The sequence below is a fragment of the Lipotes vexillifer genome, unplaced genomic scaffold, assembly GCF_000442215.2.
Source record: "Lipotes vexillifer unplaced genomic scaffold, Lipotes_vexillifer_v1.1 scaffold138, whole genome shotgun sequence".
In the NCBI taxonomy this organism is placed as follows: Eukaryota; Metazoa; Chordata; class Mammalia; order Artiodactyla; family Lipotidae; genus Lipotes; species Lipotes vexillifer.
In genome coordinates, this window is record NW_006797971.1 from 279,258 (window position 1) to 296,425 (window position 17,168).

The window sequence follows — 17,168 nt, forward strand, 5'->3', positions numbered from 1 at the left end:
TGACTATGGCCAGGGAGGGAAATTAGAATCCTATATTTATTTTTAAATGTTCAGAAGAAGAAAATGAATTATGATAGGGTCTTGTTTTCTTTTCTTATTTGATATTTGTCCCAAATTTATATTTATGGCCAATAGCAAAATGTCTAAAGGAGCAAACTCTAATCTTACCATTAGGTAAGTCTTAGAAACAAGCTGAAGATTGGAGTGAACCACAAAACTCTGGGACAAAGCTTGGTATCTACTTCAACACCGAACTCTGAGATCAATGTGTTCCTTTCTCCTACCAGTAGTATTCTGCCACTCATGATGTCAAGAGTCTCCTTGAACTCTATCACTAATGGAAGAAATGAAGTGAAGAAGAGGATATGGGGGAGCAGCAAAGGCCAAAGGAATTTCTCTTTTGGGTTTATGACTTAAGCCAAGGGAAATCATGAGAAACTGGGAAGGGAAACTGAACAGTATGGGCCTTATCAAGATACCTTCTTCAAGGGGCATGATGGCCTATATGATCTCACACAAGTTAGAGAAGTTCTTTAACCATTTCATGCTGTTGGGGCTTCAGGTAACAAAACTGAACTAGCTTAAGGAAAAGGGGGATTTGAACAACAAAACCACAGGAAGAGCTTGAATATTCTCCACACCTACCTGACCTTTTGCCCCTTTCAAATGGCAATTTCATTCTTTCTCACTGCAGACTGGTCATCCCTACATAGAAAGAAATATAGATAGGCCAGCTCTGGACTTTTGTATCTCAAAAACCAGCAGGGAATGACTGAATACAAATTCTTTCTTTCCCTTGCAGAAAAATCTCAGGGAAGAGATTCCATGGGAGTGACTATCTCTTATCTGATCAGTAGTGACCAAGGCATTTTGACTGGTCTTACTTTGTATTCTGAGTGGTCCAATTTAGAATGACTCAGTTGAGATGGAAGCAAATGAAAGCAGACATAGAACGAATTAATTCTTGACTCTAGCTCATGGCTTCTACTTTCTCACTCTTCCAGTGTGCCCACACAGGGTACCACCTTCCTGTCTAAATCTCTGGGGTCTCATATTCAAATTATTTGAGCTAGACTCTGAGTACACCAGTCACCATCGAGTAGGATGCTTTTGTTGAGTAGGGCTTTCATGCCAATTCATTTTATAGGCTGGTGGTCAGATATCCAACTTTGGCCAGGTATCAATCATTGTTTCAATCAGTTAGAACCAGGAAAATGGGATCTTGGCAGACCAAACTGAGAATTAGAAGCAAATCATGGGTGTTTCAGGTAATGTAATTGGTGGATACCTTGTACAGGCTGTCTAGCACCTAAAAAAATATAGACCAATTTTTTAACCAATGAATATTAATTGAAATCTCTCTTTTGCCAAGAATTATTTTAGATGTGTGATTGAAACCAAGGTGTACAGGAGAGTTCCTGCCACAAAAGAGCTATAAAATTGATGGTGGAGTAAAAACCAGCACAGTGGACACAAGTAGAAAAAAACCTTAACATATCCATAGTATTTAATTTTTCCCTCGATTTAAGCTAAAATACACAATCTATTTCTTCACTTCTTGCAAAATAATTGTTATCAGAAACAAGACTATTCTAATACATAAATTTAAACTTTTCCGAAAGCAATACTTAAAAAAAAATCACTTAAGTTGCTTTTCTGGGAACAGATGGAAATTTTACAAAGTAGATTTCATGGAAGAGAGGTGCTTGAGGGTCACCATAAAAAACAGAAGGGGATTTAAGGAAAGGGGAGAGAAAAGAGATTGAATGAAAGAAAAAACAGGGGGGAGGGTGATAAAAGACAGCATAGATAATCCCAAAGAACAGTGTGCACACTTCTGCTGCAATCAGTACCATTCTGGTTGTCACTGTCACCTGCTCTAGGCTTAGTTTTTCCTGGTCCTATGCTGCTCTGGGTAAAGCAGCATGCTCAGCTTGTTTGGCCTCCTCTCTGTGCCTGTTACTTGCCTAAGAAAGGGAAGGCTTCAGGCCTCTGGGATGAAGCTGCTGTTTCTCTGTGTTCTAGCTCCATGGAAATTCTTAAGGGACAAGGCTATAGATAAAAGATGTGGGGGAGGAATAGGAAGGTCTCAAATAATGAGTGAGGAGGCAGGGTGGCTTAATTTTTAAGCTCCCCTGATACTTTTTATTTATGTATTTGCTGTTTCTAGAGAAACTGAAAAAGGAAAAGAATTCATACATAGAACGCCTGTGCAAATAGCAAACCAATAACCTCCTACCCTCAGGAGGTTCTGGCCTCCTGTCCAGGGTACAGTTTTAGAGCTGTAAAAAGCAAGGGATATGTACAATATGACCCAATCCCAGATATTTTAGTCCAGAAACTCCTGTAGCTAGCAATGACCTCTGGGGGTTGGGGAGTGTGAACAGGCAGAGTGAGAACATGGAAGGGGACTAAAGCCGGGTCCGCTGTAGAAAAAACCTAATCATTTGAGGTTGGTTATATCCTGACATTGCCTTCTTAAGTTATTTCAGACTGAACAGCTCAGGCCTGGGACCATTTCTAGCCTTTAGAACCAAATTGGTAGCTTTGGACAAGAAGCTGCTTAATGGGAATGAACCCCAAACCACGTTGTTCTAGAGTCCAAGGAAAAAAAGAAATGACCCGTAAAGTTTAAAAATCTAAGGATGCAGCTCTACAAACGTAGAATTTCAGTTTGGTCAGTTTGGGAGGGTGGGAGAGACTGGATAGCTGGGGAAAGACGGGTGCTTAGATTCCCTTCACACTACTTTCTGAGTGTGAAGCATGAGGAAGTAGGAAGTGGGGGTAGGTTTTATGACTGAAGCAGTGTTTTCTTCTATTTCTAGGGCAAGTCCTGTCTGTGGATGAGCACCGTGGTGACTTTCTTGTCTAAGAAAGAAAAAAATCTTTTCTGTAAGCACGTCTGCGCACTCTGCGGGCCAGCTGTCCGGGGGCCTCTGGTTCAGTCCGTGGCCTCGGGTGAGCCTATTAAATCCAGCTTCCCCCGCCCCACCATCAGGCTCCCGCTCCCGGACAGGTGTTTTCCCAACTCCCGAGGCCCAAGATTTTGGGGAGTGGCTGAACCAATAAGATTTCCCTTTGGGGGAGAAGGCGTGGCTAGTTGGGTCAGATTGGGGGCGGGGTTTGCGCGGCTGAGCGGAGCCAGCCTGGTTGCGTGGAGGGTTGTTTTACTCACCCCCCTCCACCTTTTTTTTCTTTTTCTCCCCCCCTCCCGGACCGAGTCTTATTAATTTCTCTGTGGGGCTGCAGCTGGAGACGGCGGAGCGTTGGAAATGACGCTCGGAGCTTTAATTACCGCAGCCGCCGGACAAGTGTGAGGAAAGCTGACAGGAAAAAAGGACGGGATCGCGTGAAGCAAGAAGCTTCTCCCCGCCACCCCTCCCTTTCCTCCCAATTTGGACTGGAGGTGCGAGAAAACTGAAAAGGGAGCCGAATAGAGTCCGGCTGGGGGGAGAGGCCGGAAAGCTACCGCCTGTTTGCAACCAACTTTTTTTGGAAACCCTTTTCCGAACCCTTTTTATTGTTGACCAACCAGGGAGAGAGAGCGAGAAAGTGAGGAGGGAGCGAGAAAGCGGAGGCTCACACGGGGAAATAGCTGTCCGGCCCGACCAGGAGCACCACGCGCACACACTCGAGCCCACTCCCACCCACGCGCACCCTCTCCCCCGGCTTCTCCGGGCCCCGGCCCCGCGGGCGAGGACTGGGTCGCCCGCGCTCGGAGCCGGTGCCCCGCGCGCGCCAGTGCCCCTCGCGCCCTCACGCGCGCCCGGCTGAGGGATCTCCTCCGTGTGCCCGAAAGGGGATATGCCATTTGGACATGTAATTATCAGAACGGGATCTGAGACTTCCAAAAAATGAAGCTGGCGACAGGACTGTGGGTCTGGGTGAGCCTTCTCGTGGCGACGGGGACCGTCCAGCCCAGCGCTTCTCAGTCAGGTGGGTTGCGTTCCTTCTCGCGCTTCCGCGGTTGACCCTGCGGCCGCCGGCAGAGCCCAGCCGGAGACACGCTCGCTCCCGGGCGTGGCGGGATCACTCCATCCGCGCCTCTTCCTTGGGTTTCGTGCGACTCTCTTTCTGTCCCCAAACTTACCCTCTGTGTGTGCCTGTGTTCAGTTATCGTGAAAAATCACTCTGCGCCCCTTTTCTCTTTCGCTCTCTCTCACCCGCTTCTTTCTCGCGCGTTTTCTGTGAGCCTCCCTAAGCGGGATCCCTTCTGGTGGCGCCCGTTGTGCCGGACGTGGGAGACCCAAAGCCGGAGTCACAGGAGACGCTCCTCTCCGGGTCCGGGCCCCCCGAGGGAAGAAGCCTCGGAGAAGCGCTCCCCGCCTGGGGCCGGGGAAGGACGGGGGTCCCGAGGCGTGGCAGCTGGCTCCGGTGAGCGGGAGGGCTGTGGAGAGAGCGGCTCCGAGAGCGGGCTTTGCACCTGCGTGTGCTGCCCGCGGCCGCTGCGCCCCCGGCCGCCCGAGCCTGCGGGGTCAGACCCGCCTTGAGCCCAGCCTGGGAGCCGGAGCGCGGCGGGAGGACGTGCCTCGGCCCGGGGGCCCACAACGCTAGGCCTCTTCGGCCAGCGTGGCCAGCCCTCGACCCCATTGACTAGAAAGGTGCTTCCTTGCCTGCCTTCCTGACCGCTTAAAAAAAAAAGAAAAGAACGGCTTGACATACTTAAGCCGGGAGCCCGGCCTTCCCGTCGGTTTCTGTGTTTGGCTCCAGGAAGAGTTCTTCCTGTAGTTCAACTTGCTATTGGCCGGAGTCCCTCCAACTTCTGTTTACTGCCGGGCGCGGCTGCCGAGCCGACCCGTCACGCGGATTGAACCCGAGGCGGGCGCGGCTGCGCTGGGTGCGCGGCAACTGTCGGCCGGAGAGCTCGCAACCCGTTGCCCCCGCCCGGCAAGAGGCTCACTGACCCGGGATAGGCAGCAAGGCGGGGTTGGCGCGCCGCGGTTCGCAGGGCCAGTGACAGCACCTGCAGGGCGAGGGAGCTCAAAGTTTCTGACACTTGAGTTTCCTGGGGATGAAAGTGGGACAGGAAAGGGCTGAGGGAAACGGGTGACTGACGCGGCCAAGGGGGGCCTTTTGGAGAGCCGGGGAGATTTCCGGAACCATCCGGGGCTGGTCGCGGGAGCGTGGGAGGCAGCTAGAGAAGATAAAACCCACGGGAGTGGCGAGAGGGAGAGCTTCAGGCCCCCGGAGGGTGTCCTTCTGACCTCACCAAGAAAACAGCGCGCTGTAGTTTTCCCGCTCCGCCCCCGCTGCCTCCCCCTCCTCGCCTAGTAAATAACAAGTTACAATCCTCGAGCCTCTCAAAATGACCTTCGAATGGCACAATGTGCGCCGTTTGTACTGGACGTTTGCACCCTCCCAATTACTCCGAAATTCTTCATGCATACCAGTTCCCGAGCTCCAGCCACCTCCGGAATTACACCAACACGGATTTCAGATTCCAAGCGGCCTCTTAGATACATCCCTTTTTTATCTCCCTCCCCACTCCGAGTCCCTTCATATTTCCCCTCAATGGGTTGATTATGCACATTGACCCATTCAAAAGCAGTTGCGACTGACACGCAAGCTTAGCCGAGAGGAATTTCTGCAAGGAGACCTACTGGGGGCCGTCTGGTGCAGCCTCAGCCGCTGGGGGACCCGGCTCCGAGTCCGCAGCAATCTGGTATTAACTGTGCGGCTCGGAGTTGAGCTCTGCCGAAAAGCCCTTTTCAGAATTTCTGCAAGGAATGTAATCCAAATTAGTTCTGCAGCTGTCCTCTTCCCCGTCTCAGGCGACACCGGCTCGCGCCCTCGCTGGTCTCTTCTCGCTTCCCCGCGTGAATTGTCAGGCCCACAAGTGAGCCCATTTAGCGCGCGAGGATTAGCGTGCCATTGTTGTTCCGTGTCTGACTCTGTACTTGGAATTCTGGGGGCACAAAGGCGAGCCTCCCTTGTTCGAAACACAAAGTGATCTAGATGAAAGGGCCGCACAAAGAAAAGCTCTCGGGTGCATCCCTGCTGTAATTGCAACACGTACGCTAAGGTGATCCTCTGGAAACTGCAAATGCCCCCGGGACTTCTTTTTTTCCTCTTCCGCACCCCCGCCCTGCCGCACCTGGCAGGGAAAGTTCAGCTGGTTTTAATGTAGTGCTTTTAGAAAACCAACTTACGTTCTGGGGTATGAGTGAGGCTCTGCGTGTGTTCGTGGCTACGTACCTATGGCTGTATGTTCCCAAGTAAATACATATTGCGTGTCTCCCCTCTCGCGGTTAGCAGTCAGTAGCAGTTTGGAGGAGTTTGTTTTGGTCCGAACGAGAAATTAAGTGCGGATAAGTAAACTAAGCTGCCAGAGGGCGACAAGATGTTGAGTGAATTGCTTTTAGATGAAACAAATTAAGGAAACGAGGGAAGACAATCTGCTTCTCGCATTATTAGACACGCTTGGAGTTCAGGGGAAAGTGGCATATTTTTGAAATGCTAATCTAGAAGCAGAAGGAATGCACCTTATTTACTGCTCTCTGTGAACAGAATAAAAATATAGGAGGGGCAGGATTCTGCTGTATAGATCTAAGATATTTATTAAAATAATTGTAACTGAAGAGGACCTGTTTTTATTTTTCCTCTTTTGCTTGGGGAAAAAATATCAGCTTTAGAGAAGACAGTTTTTTTTTTTTTTTTAAATAGTAATTCTGAAGGGCTTTGTCTCATTTCCAGTGATTTATTTTATCTAGAAATATTATAGTCAAAGGCCCTTTATGTGGCTGTTATAAAGCCTTTACCACCAAAAAGAATTCCAAAATTTCTGTCTTCCTGGTATGATGGAAAAATAATCAGTATCACCTTTGTGTTGAAATACAATATATGTATGTAAATGTAGTATACTGAAGTGATGCCCATACATACCTTAGTAGATATGTGATGAACAAGTTCAGTTCCCATTTTTTTATTTGCAAGTAACTAGGTCCTGCTTTTCATTCTATAAAAGAACACACGTTTTTCCTATGTCTTTAAGATATATCTCCAAAATTAGTTTTTTTTTTACATTTGAGAAGAAAAAGGTTAATAAAACTTAGTTAAATGATGAAAAGATGTTCAATATAATTAAAAAAAAAAATCAGTTCTCTCCCTACATGTATTTACTGTAAGCACACCCATGGGTATAGTTTTTTTTTTTTTTCTTTCAATTTTGAAATTCTTATATATGTAAAAGGCGGCTTTTTAGACTAAGGTATAATTTTTTTTCTTCAGAATGCTTCCAAATAAATTTATACCTAGTATTGTGACTGCAGATCACTTGAATATACTATAATGTGGACTGATATGATTAAATTGAATGACTCTGGTTGTGTCATGATTTCTTGATTTCTGATTTTTTCTCTCAAACCAAACTCCTTTTATTTTTTTTTAATCATACATGCATAGAAAGTCAAATTTTTTGAAAATCAAGGTACTTACTCCTTTATATGTATAATTTTCATTTAGTCACTGAATATGTGTCTTAATTAAGAAATTACATTAGAATATTTACCAGGGCATGCCCTTCATGGAATATTTACGTATTTTTTGCTCTAATCTGAAAACACTAAGTTTGCATTGGCTGATTTTTTGAGTTTGTATTCATTTGAGGAAAAATCATATTTTCTCCTTAAAGTGGATTCAAATATTTAGTATTCATGAGCTTTCATCCCTTTGGTTCTTAAATAGAAGTTCTATTTATCATCTGTCTTATGCATTTACCTTTTCCATTACTATAGATTCTTTTTTATGTCTTATTGTTTATTGAGTTTACACATATGAATATATGTTTTCCACATCATCACTAAGGATATTCTTTTTGTGTGTGTCTTTCCCAGCAACCTGCCACTCAGGCACTGCAGGAGTCCTCTGAGTCAGTTTTCATTCTTTCTTTCTGATAAATCTGATATGGCTGGTTGGCTGGACAATCGCAAGCCATTCCATTGCTCAGATTTATTCCTGAAAGAAAATAAAAAGGCATCGATCCAAGATCACTAGCACATCTCAAAAACCCTGACTCCAAGGCCAAATCTTTCTACAGAGAAGTCCCCTTTTCCCTTTCTCTCTTCCTCTTTTCCCCTCTTGACCAAAGAAGGAAGGTAGACTGCTGCCATTTAAAAAATGCTAGGCGTGCAAGGAAATGTGCTCTATCTAAATATGCTCTGAAGCCTTGTGATTAGAGCCACCTTGAGATTAATGACTATGTAAGGTGCACATTTTAGAAAATAAATTGAATTAGTGTATCTTAAACATGGCAGTGTTTTAAAGTGGTATTGTTTTTAGTATTATTTCAATCCAGTTATTTAAAAAATTTAGCATATATTAAAAATAGCAACAAGTTTTTGCTTTATTTTACAGTGTCCTGCTGCTGTTGGATATCCATGTGTAAATTGTGAGTGCCTATAACATAAATGAAGCAAATGATCAAAAAAGATGTTCTCTTACCTGCAGACTTTTTGGCACTTGCTATTTGATTTCACCCCTTTAAGAGATACTGCTTTATAGGGCGAGATGTTAATATTTATGTTGAAATTAGCTTGTGAATGTTTAAGACTATAGCTGTTCTACAAAAGTTAATTGTCAAGCATATTCCACTGTTATCTTTGACAGTGATCTACTGAGTATGGTTGCAGGGCAGAATTTAATCAAATTATAAACTTTTCTCCAGGTTATATCATTTTAGAAATGTTCTACTATGTTACATTTGACCATATGGAACCAAACTGCATCTTTATCTAGTACTCATTTCCTGAATTAATATAAATATTAGACAGTTAAAGTAAAACCTTACTTTTCATGCCTTCTAGTATTCCTACTGACTGAAATTTACAGTTTATAATGACAAATAATCCCTCAATTTTATCTTATTTTTTTAAATAAAAAATATCTTAGATCAGTGTTTCCTGAAACTGTAGCTTTCCTACGTAATTTGAAGGAGATTTTTCCTACCTATTGTGTGGCTAAGTGTGACACAAGACATAGCCAGGTGGTTCAAATCAGGATTTCTATATTGTAGGGACATCGTTCCTCCAGTTTCTTTTTAATACCTTGAGCAACTCACTCCATGTCTTTGTGACTTGGCTTGCATGCCTGAGGGGGAAATGCATGTAATGCATTCTCTATTTCTCCACTCTATAGCCGTTTTCTGAAAAATGGCTTTCAAGTCTTCTGTGATATTGAGATACATCCCAGTAATGAGTTAACTGATATATTTAAAACATGAACACATATGTTAATAAACATAATGTAAGCTTTCTAACAGACCATTGCTGTCAGAAGAGCACCTGCCTAAAGGAAATAAAGAGATTATTAAGTCTAAAGAATTTGTATTTGAAGGCCATTTCCCCAAAATACTACTTTTCAGAATTGCTCTATGGTCTCTTTAGATTTTGTCTTATTTGGCTTTTTCCGAGTTGTTGATAATTCTGATATGTTTATTAAATAAATTGACCTATTTTCCAATGCTTTAATCAAAGCTTTAAAGCCACTTTCTTGTTGTAATATTTGACACTTCAACTGGTGCTTTCTATTTGTACTAATTTTTCAAGAGGGAAGAGAACTGTCTCACTTTTATAACATAGAGGTGAAATATATGGTATTTGGGGTCCTAATTCTAAAGTGCTTTTTTGAACAGGTATTAATTGTTTTATAGTTATTTTCATTTTAAATACGTGATTGCTTTGCAGGCCTGTTGCTTGGCACAACTCCAGGGGGCGGCAGCCACATAGAATTTAATGGGAATGGTGCGCGCCTGAGCTATCAGTAGTGCAGCAGCAGCCCTGCTGTTGTGGAACGCTACAGAATAAAGCAGCAGAATAGAAATTAGGAGAATTCGATTCTGGTCATACAATCATTGTCTCTGTGATCTTAGGTTAGACTTCTTGCTTTGTGTCTCAATTTCCTCATCTCTATCAGTATAGCTGAAAGTAATACTGAAGGAGTTAACATCTTGAATGTTTTTAATGATTCAGCTAGACAGAAAAAGAATGTTTAGACTTTTTAGAAAAAAGAAATGCATTGGTTTTCAATTATTTTTTTAAAGGAAGCTCTTCTTTTTCAAGTGAATTTATGTGTGTAACCCTGGTATCTAAAACAGGTAAAAGGGTGAAAGGAGAAGTCTTTTGTTAAAGCTTTGTCGAAAAGCCGGCTTTGTGCCCTCTGCCTTTGGCACTCTCCCACTTTTCTCCCACTCTGGTGTCTACTCTCCTGCGCTGGCTTTGCAGAAATCTAGCACTATTTAAAAGCCACTCATCTAGTCCACACCTTTTATTTTCTAGCTGAGGAAACTGGGAGCCCAGAGAAGTTAGGTAATATAAATTAGTTAGCAGTTCCCAACACTCCTATCATTTTAACATACACAGAAGTACTTGAAAAGTTGCAGACACTTAAAATAAAAGAATAAATAAAGTTTAAGGTTGGGTTATTTTTAAAGAGTATTGGAAGATTGAATGAAAACAAATGGATTGGAGCCATGGGCTTAATTATCAGACTGTGAAGTTCTTTTCAAGCAGAAGACTGTAGGATCATCATCTTTAATTTATATTTAAGAATAATCATTGATTGCATTTGTAACTTACAGAACCTTAAGATTAAAGAAATATAGCAAACTTTGTTAAGGTGTAGTTCTGTAAGATGATCTATTCACCTGGTAGTGCCTATTCTGGACATAGAATTTTGACCCTGTAAGTCAGGTAAGGGTTGCCGATGCTAGTATCTGTTTATAATAGTGCCTTCAAGAGTTTCTTTTACCTGTGACTTTGTGAAGATGACCAATAAGCAGAGAATGGTTATTTCTTCATCTGTATTAAGTAGTATGCATGCTTTAAGAAAATGGATTATAAAGGGTAAACAATGGGCTCTTCATGACCAGTTAGTTGCTTGGGATCCTTAACTAGCAAATCCATGGGAATACTTCAGATTCATCCAGGCCCATCCTTAGACTCAAGGTTCTTTATGTTTATCTTGTTGGGTCCTCATCTTTCTTCAGGCCCTACTAGGATCACAGTTATTCTTTGCACAAGTGCATAAGCTAAGCTTTAAGTACTAAGACTTTATAAATTTACTTTTGTGGTGCATTTGCCTCCTTCTAGTTGGCTTCTGCAAGATGCTGCCTCTGGTCCTTGTGACTTTGAACGTTGTTGATTTAACCTTAATTCTCTCTGGTTGTCCCTGACTTCTCTAAAGCGCCAGAGCTTTCTTGGACATGATCAGCATTCTCATGGGGGATAGTGACAGAAGGGAGGTTTAAACCTGTTTTGGCAGGAAGAGTCACTTCCTGTTAGGAGTTTGCGATAAAAATGGGCCCCCCTCTGTAAAACGTTAACATAGACACGAGGAAACATCCTCTGCAGTTATCATTAAACTTCTCCCTTGAGAGCTAGCTCTGGATCATTACTGTTAATCACGTTATTTCCAATATTGTGGGGGTTACTGAAGCATACTAAACACGAATAAGAATATATAAGACTCAGTTTCTCAATCCAGATAGTTAAAGTAATAGGAATCAAGGCTCTATGCATGTTCTATATTTCATTTGGAACATTGAAGAAAATGAAGGGTGCAATAGCACTCCTTTATTTTCCAAAAAGATCAGACTTGTAAATAATAAATTTTACCTACCATATCTTTACTACTCTTCTGACCTTTACTTATGTCTAGTCCCATATGAACATGGTCTAGGTGGACATCCAAGTTTAAAGCTTTTAGGATACAAATGGGGATTGTAAACCTGCTCTCAAAAAATGTGTCTGCCGGTCTTCTATGATGTGCTGAGGATATCCCCATGGCTCGTTAGGACTGAAAAAATGACAACAGATTCTCTAGGTTCTATGACTATGTCTAGTATGGTTATAGCTTGAGTGATAAGTTATGTAATCCTCTATTCAAGATGGGTCCCCATCACTAGCAGGGGATGCCTAATTGAAGTCATGGATGGCATTTTGCTTTAAGCGAACTCTCCTTTTACTAAAAACTTTTTTTGTCATTATTTCCTATTCTTCCCTGTAGGCTTAGAGGATATGAGAATATGAGATTTTTTTTTCCTATGGGAACCTATGAAAACCAAATAAAAATAAAGCAGAATAATATTTCTTTTAGACACACACTTTCATTTTTAAGAGTTCCTGTTGTCTGATCATTCTGTCTAGAACTAGAGAAGTTAAACAAGTTCTTTTTTCCCCCCAAAGGAAATTTGATTGCATGGCTTATTAAAAGCTATTCCCTAAGACTTTTGTTGACCTCATCTAGTCATTAAAAACTCAGAGCAGGCTACTGTAAGATCCTCTTTACTCATCCCCTTGTTCGATGTCCTTTTACCTCCAAGACTTCCTACTTGTCACTGCCAGATGACCATTTCTAATATAATACTTTTATTATCCTAGTTTCTATTCAGAAGCCTTCAATGGATTCCCATTGCAGAGTTCAAAGCCTGTTAAAATAGTCTTCAGTTTCCTTTTTGATCCAGTCTTAAGAGTTTCTTAAGATGTATTCTGTCTAAGAACCAGGCTGACCTAGTCAGTATTCCAGAGCCTTGCTTGCTGTCTTTCCTTTTGCTGACCCCTTTCCCTGGAATTCATGGCTCCCTTGGTTGCCCTCCCTGTCCAGACTGTTGAATCTTTCCAGTTCCGTATTAAATCATACCTCTTCATTAGATCTTCCTTCATTTGCTACCCTAATCTATAATCCTTATCTGTACCACCTATCTGCATTTAATCTTAAACCATTCTATAGTTTTAACTTTTTAAGAGCAAACATTTTTATCAAACCCTGCAGAGACTAATGAGGTGCCACATACATGGTAAGCTCTTTAAAAATATTTTTTAAATGAAAGAATAACATACATTTACTGAAACAATTTTAAACTCATTCACCGATGGTTATTATTTATAATTAAACCATATAAGTGCACAAAGTAAGCTGTTCTAAAAGCATAACTATAGAATTCCTAATAATAGATATTAGACATGTTTACCCTGGGAATTTCCTTAGTTGCTTTCTTGAGCTTCCTAGGGTATTTCTTTCAATGGAGTGTTTCCAAGAGTATATCATTTGTCCTCATTCCCATTTTTAGAGTCTGCTCATAATATGGTACCAAGTATATTTGTTAGTTTTATTTTTGGTGAGTTAAATATATATAAATACCATTCTTAAACATGTAACTGTCTTGTAGCCTACTATTTTTATGTGGCCATTACTTTGCTTTTCTTACTTATCTCTTATTTTAAAATTTTAATCAGTTTAAGCAGTAAACATGTACTGACCCATCAGTGTGTTTGAGGACTGTGTTAGGCGTGAGGAGGACATATAAGAAGCTCAAGATGCTAGATTTCCCCTTTCTTTTAAAGAAGGACAGATGAGACCAATGAAACACAATATAAAAAAATGTTATTAAGTGATTTTTCCAAACTCTTGGGAGGAATTTGCCTCCAGAGAAATGCTAGTAAGTATTTCATGAAAAAAGGGTTCCAGACAGAATGTGGCATTTTCTATTCCTAGATATATGTAATAACACAACTTTGTTAATACTAAGATTTCTCAGTATCTTAAAATAGACAACTAGACATATGCCTCCCATTTGAAAAGGATCCTATAAAAGAAATACTTGCAGCATAACTGTACTGAGAGGTGACTGGGATTCTCTTAGCTGCTCTTTTAGATGATTCACTCTGCATTCTGAAAATTGGTGAAATGATTATAGTATTTATAGATTTTCCCTGGTCAGCTTCTACCAGGGAAAATGCTCTTCCAGACATTTCTTCTCAGGTTATCAGATTCCAAGAAACTGTCAACCTTTCTAGGTCACTGTGGTGCCCTAAGTGTACCTTAATTTATAATGTCCTGAGGAGTTAATGTAACTTCAAAACTTACCTAACAGTCTGCAGAGTAATCTATTAATGAGAAAATTGGGTAGGGAGACATTAGTACCTCTGTCTGAAAAATTTCTTAGAACTTTCCTGATTGTTTTTCCTTTAAAAATCCCTGAGAAGAAACTTCGAGTCAGGGATTATTGTTCCTACTTTGTAGATGAGGAAGTAGAGATATAAAGCAGCAGTATGTAAGGGTGAAGCCTGACTGGTGCATCCGTCGGTGCAGTTACGTGTCTGCTGTGTTCTGAGCCAGCTGCCTCTGCCGTCTGCTCTTTCATGCCTTCTCCAGCCACAGGAGCTAGTGACCCTCTGAAAGGCGTGGCTCCTCTACTCTACCTGGCCCACTGTGTGAGAAAAGGATGCTCAGCGCACCAAATCCTTCTGCCTCCAGGTCAACAGCTCTTTATGCTTTCCCTGGAGCGATTTGAAGAAACTTATCCAATAAATCTGTCATTTGAGGAGTCCTCCTTTGGATTACTCTGCATTTCTCCTCATCCCTTCTATTCTCCAGAGGTCTTTTTGTGCGTGCGTGTGTGTGTATGTGTGTGTGTGTGTGTGTGTGTGTGTGTGTGTGTGTGTGTTGTGTGTTGTATGTATTAAGGAAATCATCATATAAGCCTTGTCTTCTTGAGAAAACTTCAAAGCAGGGGCATTTGCAAGATGTTGGGACCTGCATTTATGCAGTTTGGGGAACCTCTTTAAAAACAATACAGAAATAAAAATACAAATTAAGTACAGGTCCTTGGGAGGCACCAATGGAAGAGAGGGACTCTGAAACTGAAGCCTTTTACAAAAAGCTTTATGGTACTTCTGCCTATGTTTGAAAATTATACGTTTTAAGAAGTCATATTATTTCTCATTTAGTGTGAATTTTGGGTGTCATTATATAATTTTTAATTTTTTTTTCCTACTGCACGTAGCTAGCATCTATTATTAATGTAGAAGAATGCATTGTTTCGAGAAAAAAATTGTCATAAAGAGTAAAATCACACTATAAAGCACTTCAGTATATCTTTGGATGAAATAATGTACCCTGTAGAGATAATTTTCAAAATATTTCCACTCTGAATATGAACATGCCTCATCCAGGTATATATATATTTTCTTGATGCCATGTTTTTTAAATGGATCATGTAATGCTGTCTCTTATGCAATTCTGTAGTTCATAATGGTTGGTTTATAATGTTGTGATTTAAAAGAATCTTGTCACTTTTGGTATATAAAAGCTATATCAATAAGGCCCTACCACTTGAAATACAGCTCATTGAATTTTTAATCATTTGTTATTTAGCACAGTTAAAAAAAATCTATCTTTGACTTTTACCCTCTGACTATGTTAAATGTGACCATTTTAACTACAATAGACATTATTAGCTGTGAATGAAACAATGCATCTAAATTAAAATCAGTACTCAGCTCAGATATTTGGTAATATTTTAACTACTAATATATTAACACATTTAAGTAACAATAAAAGGATTAGTATTTCAAGTCACACTTTTACTGTGTAAAAATATCAGCTAAACAGTTAATATTTCCCAGTTGTTTTAACTTCAAATTTAGCAGCCCCATTGTCCCTGGTGATATATCGAAACCTCTAAAAGTGTACTTGGAATTAATGGAAACTGAAGTGATTGGTATTCAGATACAATTCTTTAGTGGCCTTTTTCTTTGCTTTTTTTTTTAAGTGCAGAATGAAATGTGAAAATATAAAAACTCTGAGATAAATTGAAATAGACAAAACATTTTATGTAACTGTTGATGAAGAGGACATTTATTATTTTTTCTGTACTTACTATATTGCTTGTGGCCAGAATTAGCACACCATGAGCCAGAGAAAGAGATAAGACAAACAGAATGGCACGCAGCTAATTTTGTTTAGCAAATTTAGATCTGATACATGCTGTTTCACTCCTACAAATTGACTCAGCCACTCTTTGAAAGGTACAGATGAAGTTTGTCTCCCACAGTTTAACAGCTTTCACTCAACATTTATAGGCTGTATAAAAATAAATTTCTGTTAAGTACCACATTTCTCACTGGCAGGATGAGCACTGTGAAGGTAGATTTATTAATGAGAAAAAGGGGAAAAAACAAAAACATTTCAATTGTTCCAGGTCTGCTGAAAATAAAATATGTCAAAACATCCAAAATATCTTTGTTTCAAGGACATATATACTGGGCTTGGGATATTTAAGGATTTTGACTATTTGTGAGTGAATCAGAAGTCCCATTTTATGATAATTTTCTGATTCAAATCTGGTATGTGGTTAGATGCATATTCTGGAACTAGTCATTCATCTGCTGGATAAGCCAACAGGAAGAGATCCACTGTAATTATCAGGAAGTGGCTATAAAACAAAACACACAAAAAACCCAAATCTTGGTCTTTGTAAAAAAGTGTCATCATCCAAAAGAATAAATTTTAATGAATTCCTAAGTGAGACTAACTTGTCTGAAAAAAATGTCATAAAACATGTAACACTTGATGGAAACGTGATCCTAGAAAAAGCCAGGAATTTGGACAGTAATATCCATGTTTGGGAATATCTCAAAAAACATCCCCAAAGTCTTTTCTATCATAGTGTATTGTAAAGGTATCTAAAAACTTATAATATTATTTATATACCTGCTAGAGCTTTGTCATGGCTCAAGACTGCATTCTCCATAATCAAGCTCACTATAGAGAATAATTCTCATATTCATGAATTGTTCATCTCATCATATTTTCAGTGGTTATTTCAAGGTTAATTTTTTCAGACAGCTTCTCTCTTGATTAAAGTCTGTAGTAATTGTATATATGCTGATATAGCACACGAAGGTTTTAAGCTAAAGACGTCTTTGATTTCATAGCAGGTCAGGATCAAATGCTTTTCAATGCTTCCTACTCAAATATATGAAAAAATAACTTTTATGTCTTTTTTATTTCTAGTAAGAATGTTGAGACTTTTGTTTGGCCTTTTCAAAATCCTAGAAACCTTTGTGTAAGGGTATGAGCAACAAAGTATATTCCATTACCAGGACTAGTATCCAAGTGCTATGTTCCTTATGCTTTTATTGGTTGATAAAATATTAAAATATATTCCTACCGATTGGCTTTCCCAGAGCCCTCCCCTGGCACCTCTCCCTCAGACTTTCCCAGATCAAACAACTAAAGAATTAATATCTGACACAATCAGGGACCTTCAGATCTCTGCTTTGGCATATACTGTGATCCATTCTTACGTGTTTTTGCTGGGGTGGTCACTAAATACTATGAATGTTACTCTTACACGTAATAAAAATTTTGCCATAAGTATTTTAAAATAA

The 17,168-nt window shown here is 40.5% G+C and overlaps 1 protein-coding gene across 4 annotated transcripts in view; it reads left to right on the plus strand.

Annotated features, from left to right (window-relative positions):
- The first annotated feature begins 3,826 nt into the window (after nucleotides 1-3,826).
- The window catches only part of ERBB4 (erb-b2 receptor tyrosine kinase 4), a 1,128,925-nt gene continuing 1,115,583 nt past the window's right edge, over nucleotides 3,827-17,168 (plus strand). For 3 of the 4 annotated variants that reach the window (XM_007470010.1, XM_007470012.1, XM_007470011.1), the window contains exon 1: nucleotides 3,828-3,936. In XM_007470010.1, the coding sequence (XP_007470072.1) occupies nucleotides 3,855-3,936 (82 nt within the window). In that variant the 5' untranslated portion in view covers nucleotides 3,828-3,854. Of the gene's footprint in view, nucleotides 3,937-17,168 lie in introns of all 4 variants that reach the window. The other variant, XM_007470009.1, reaches the window with a different exon arrangement.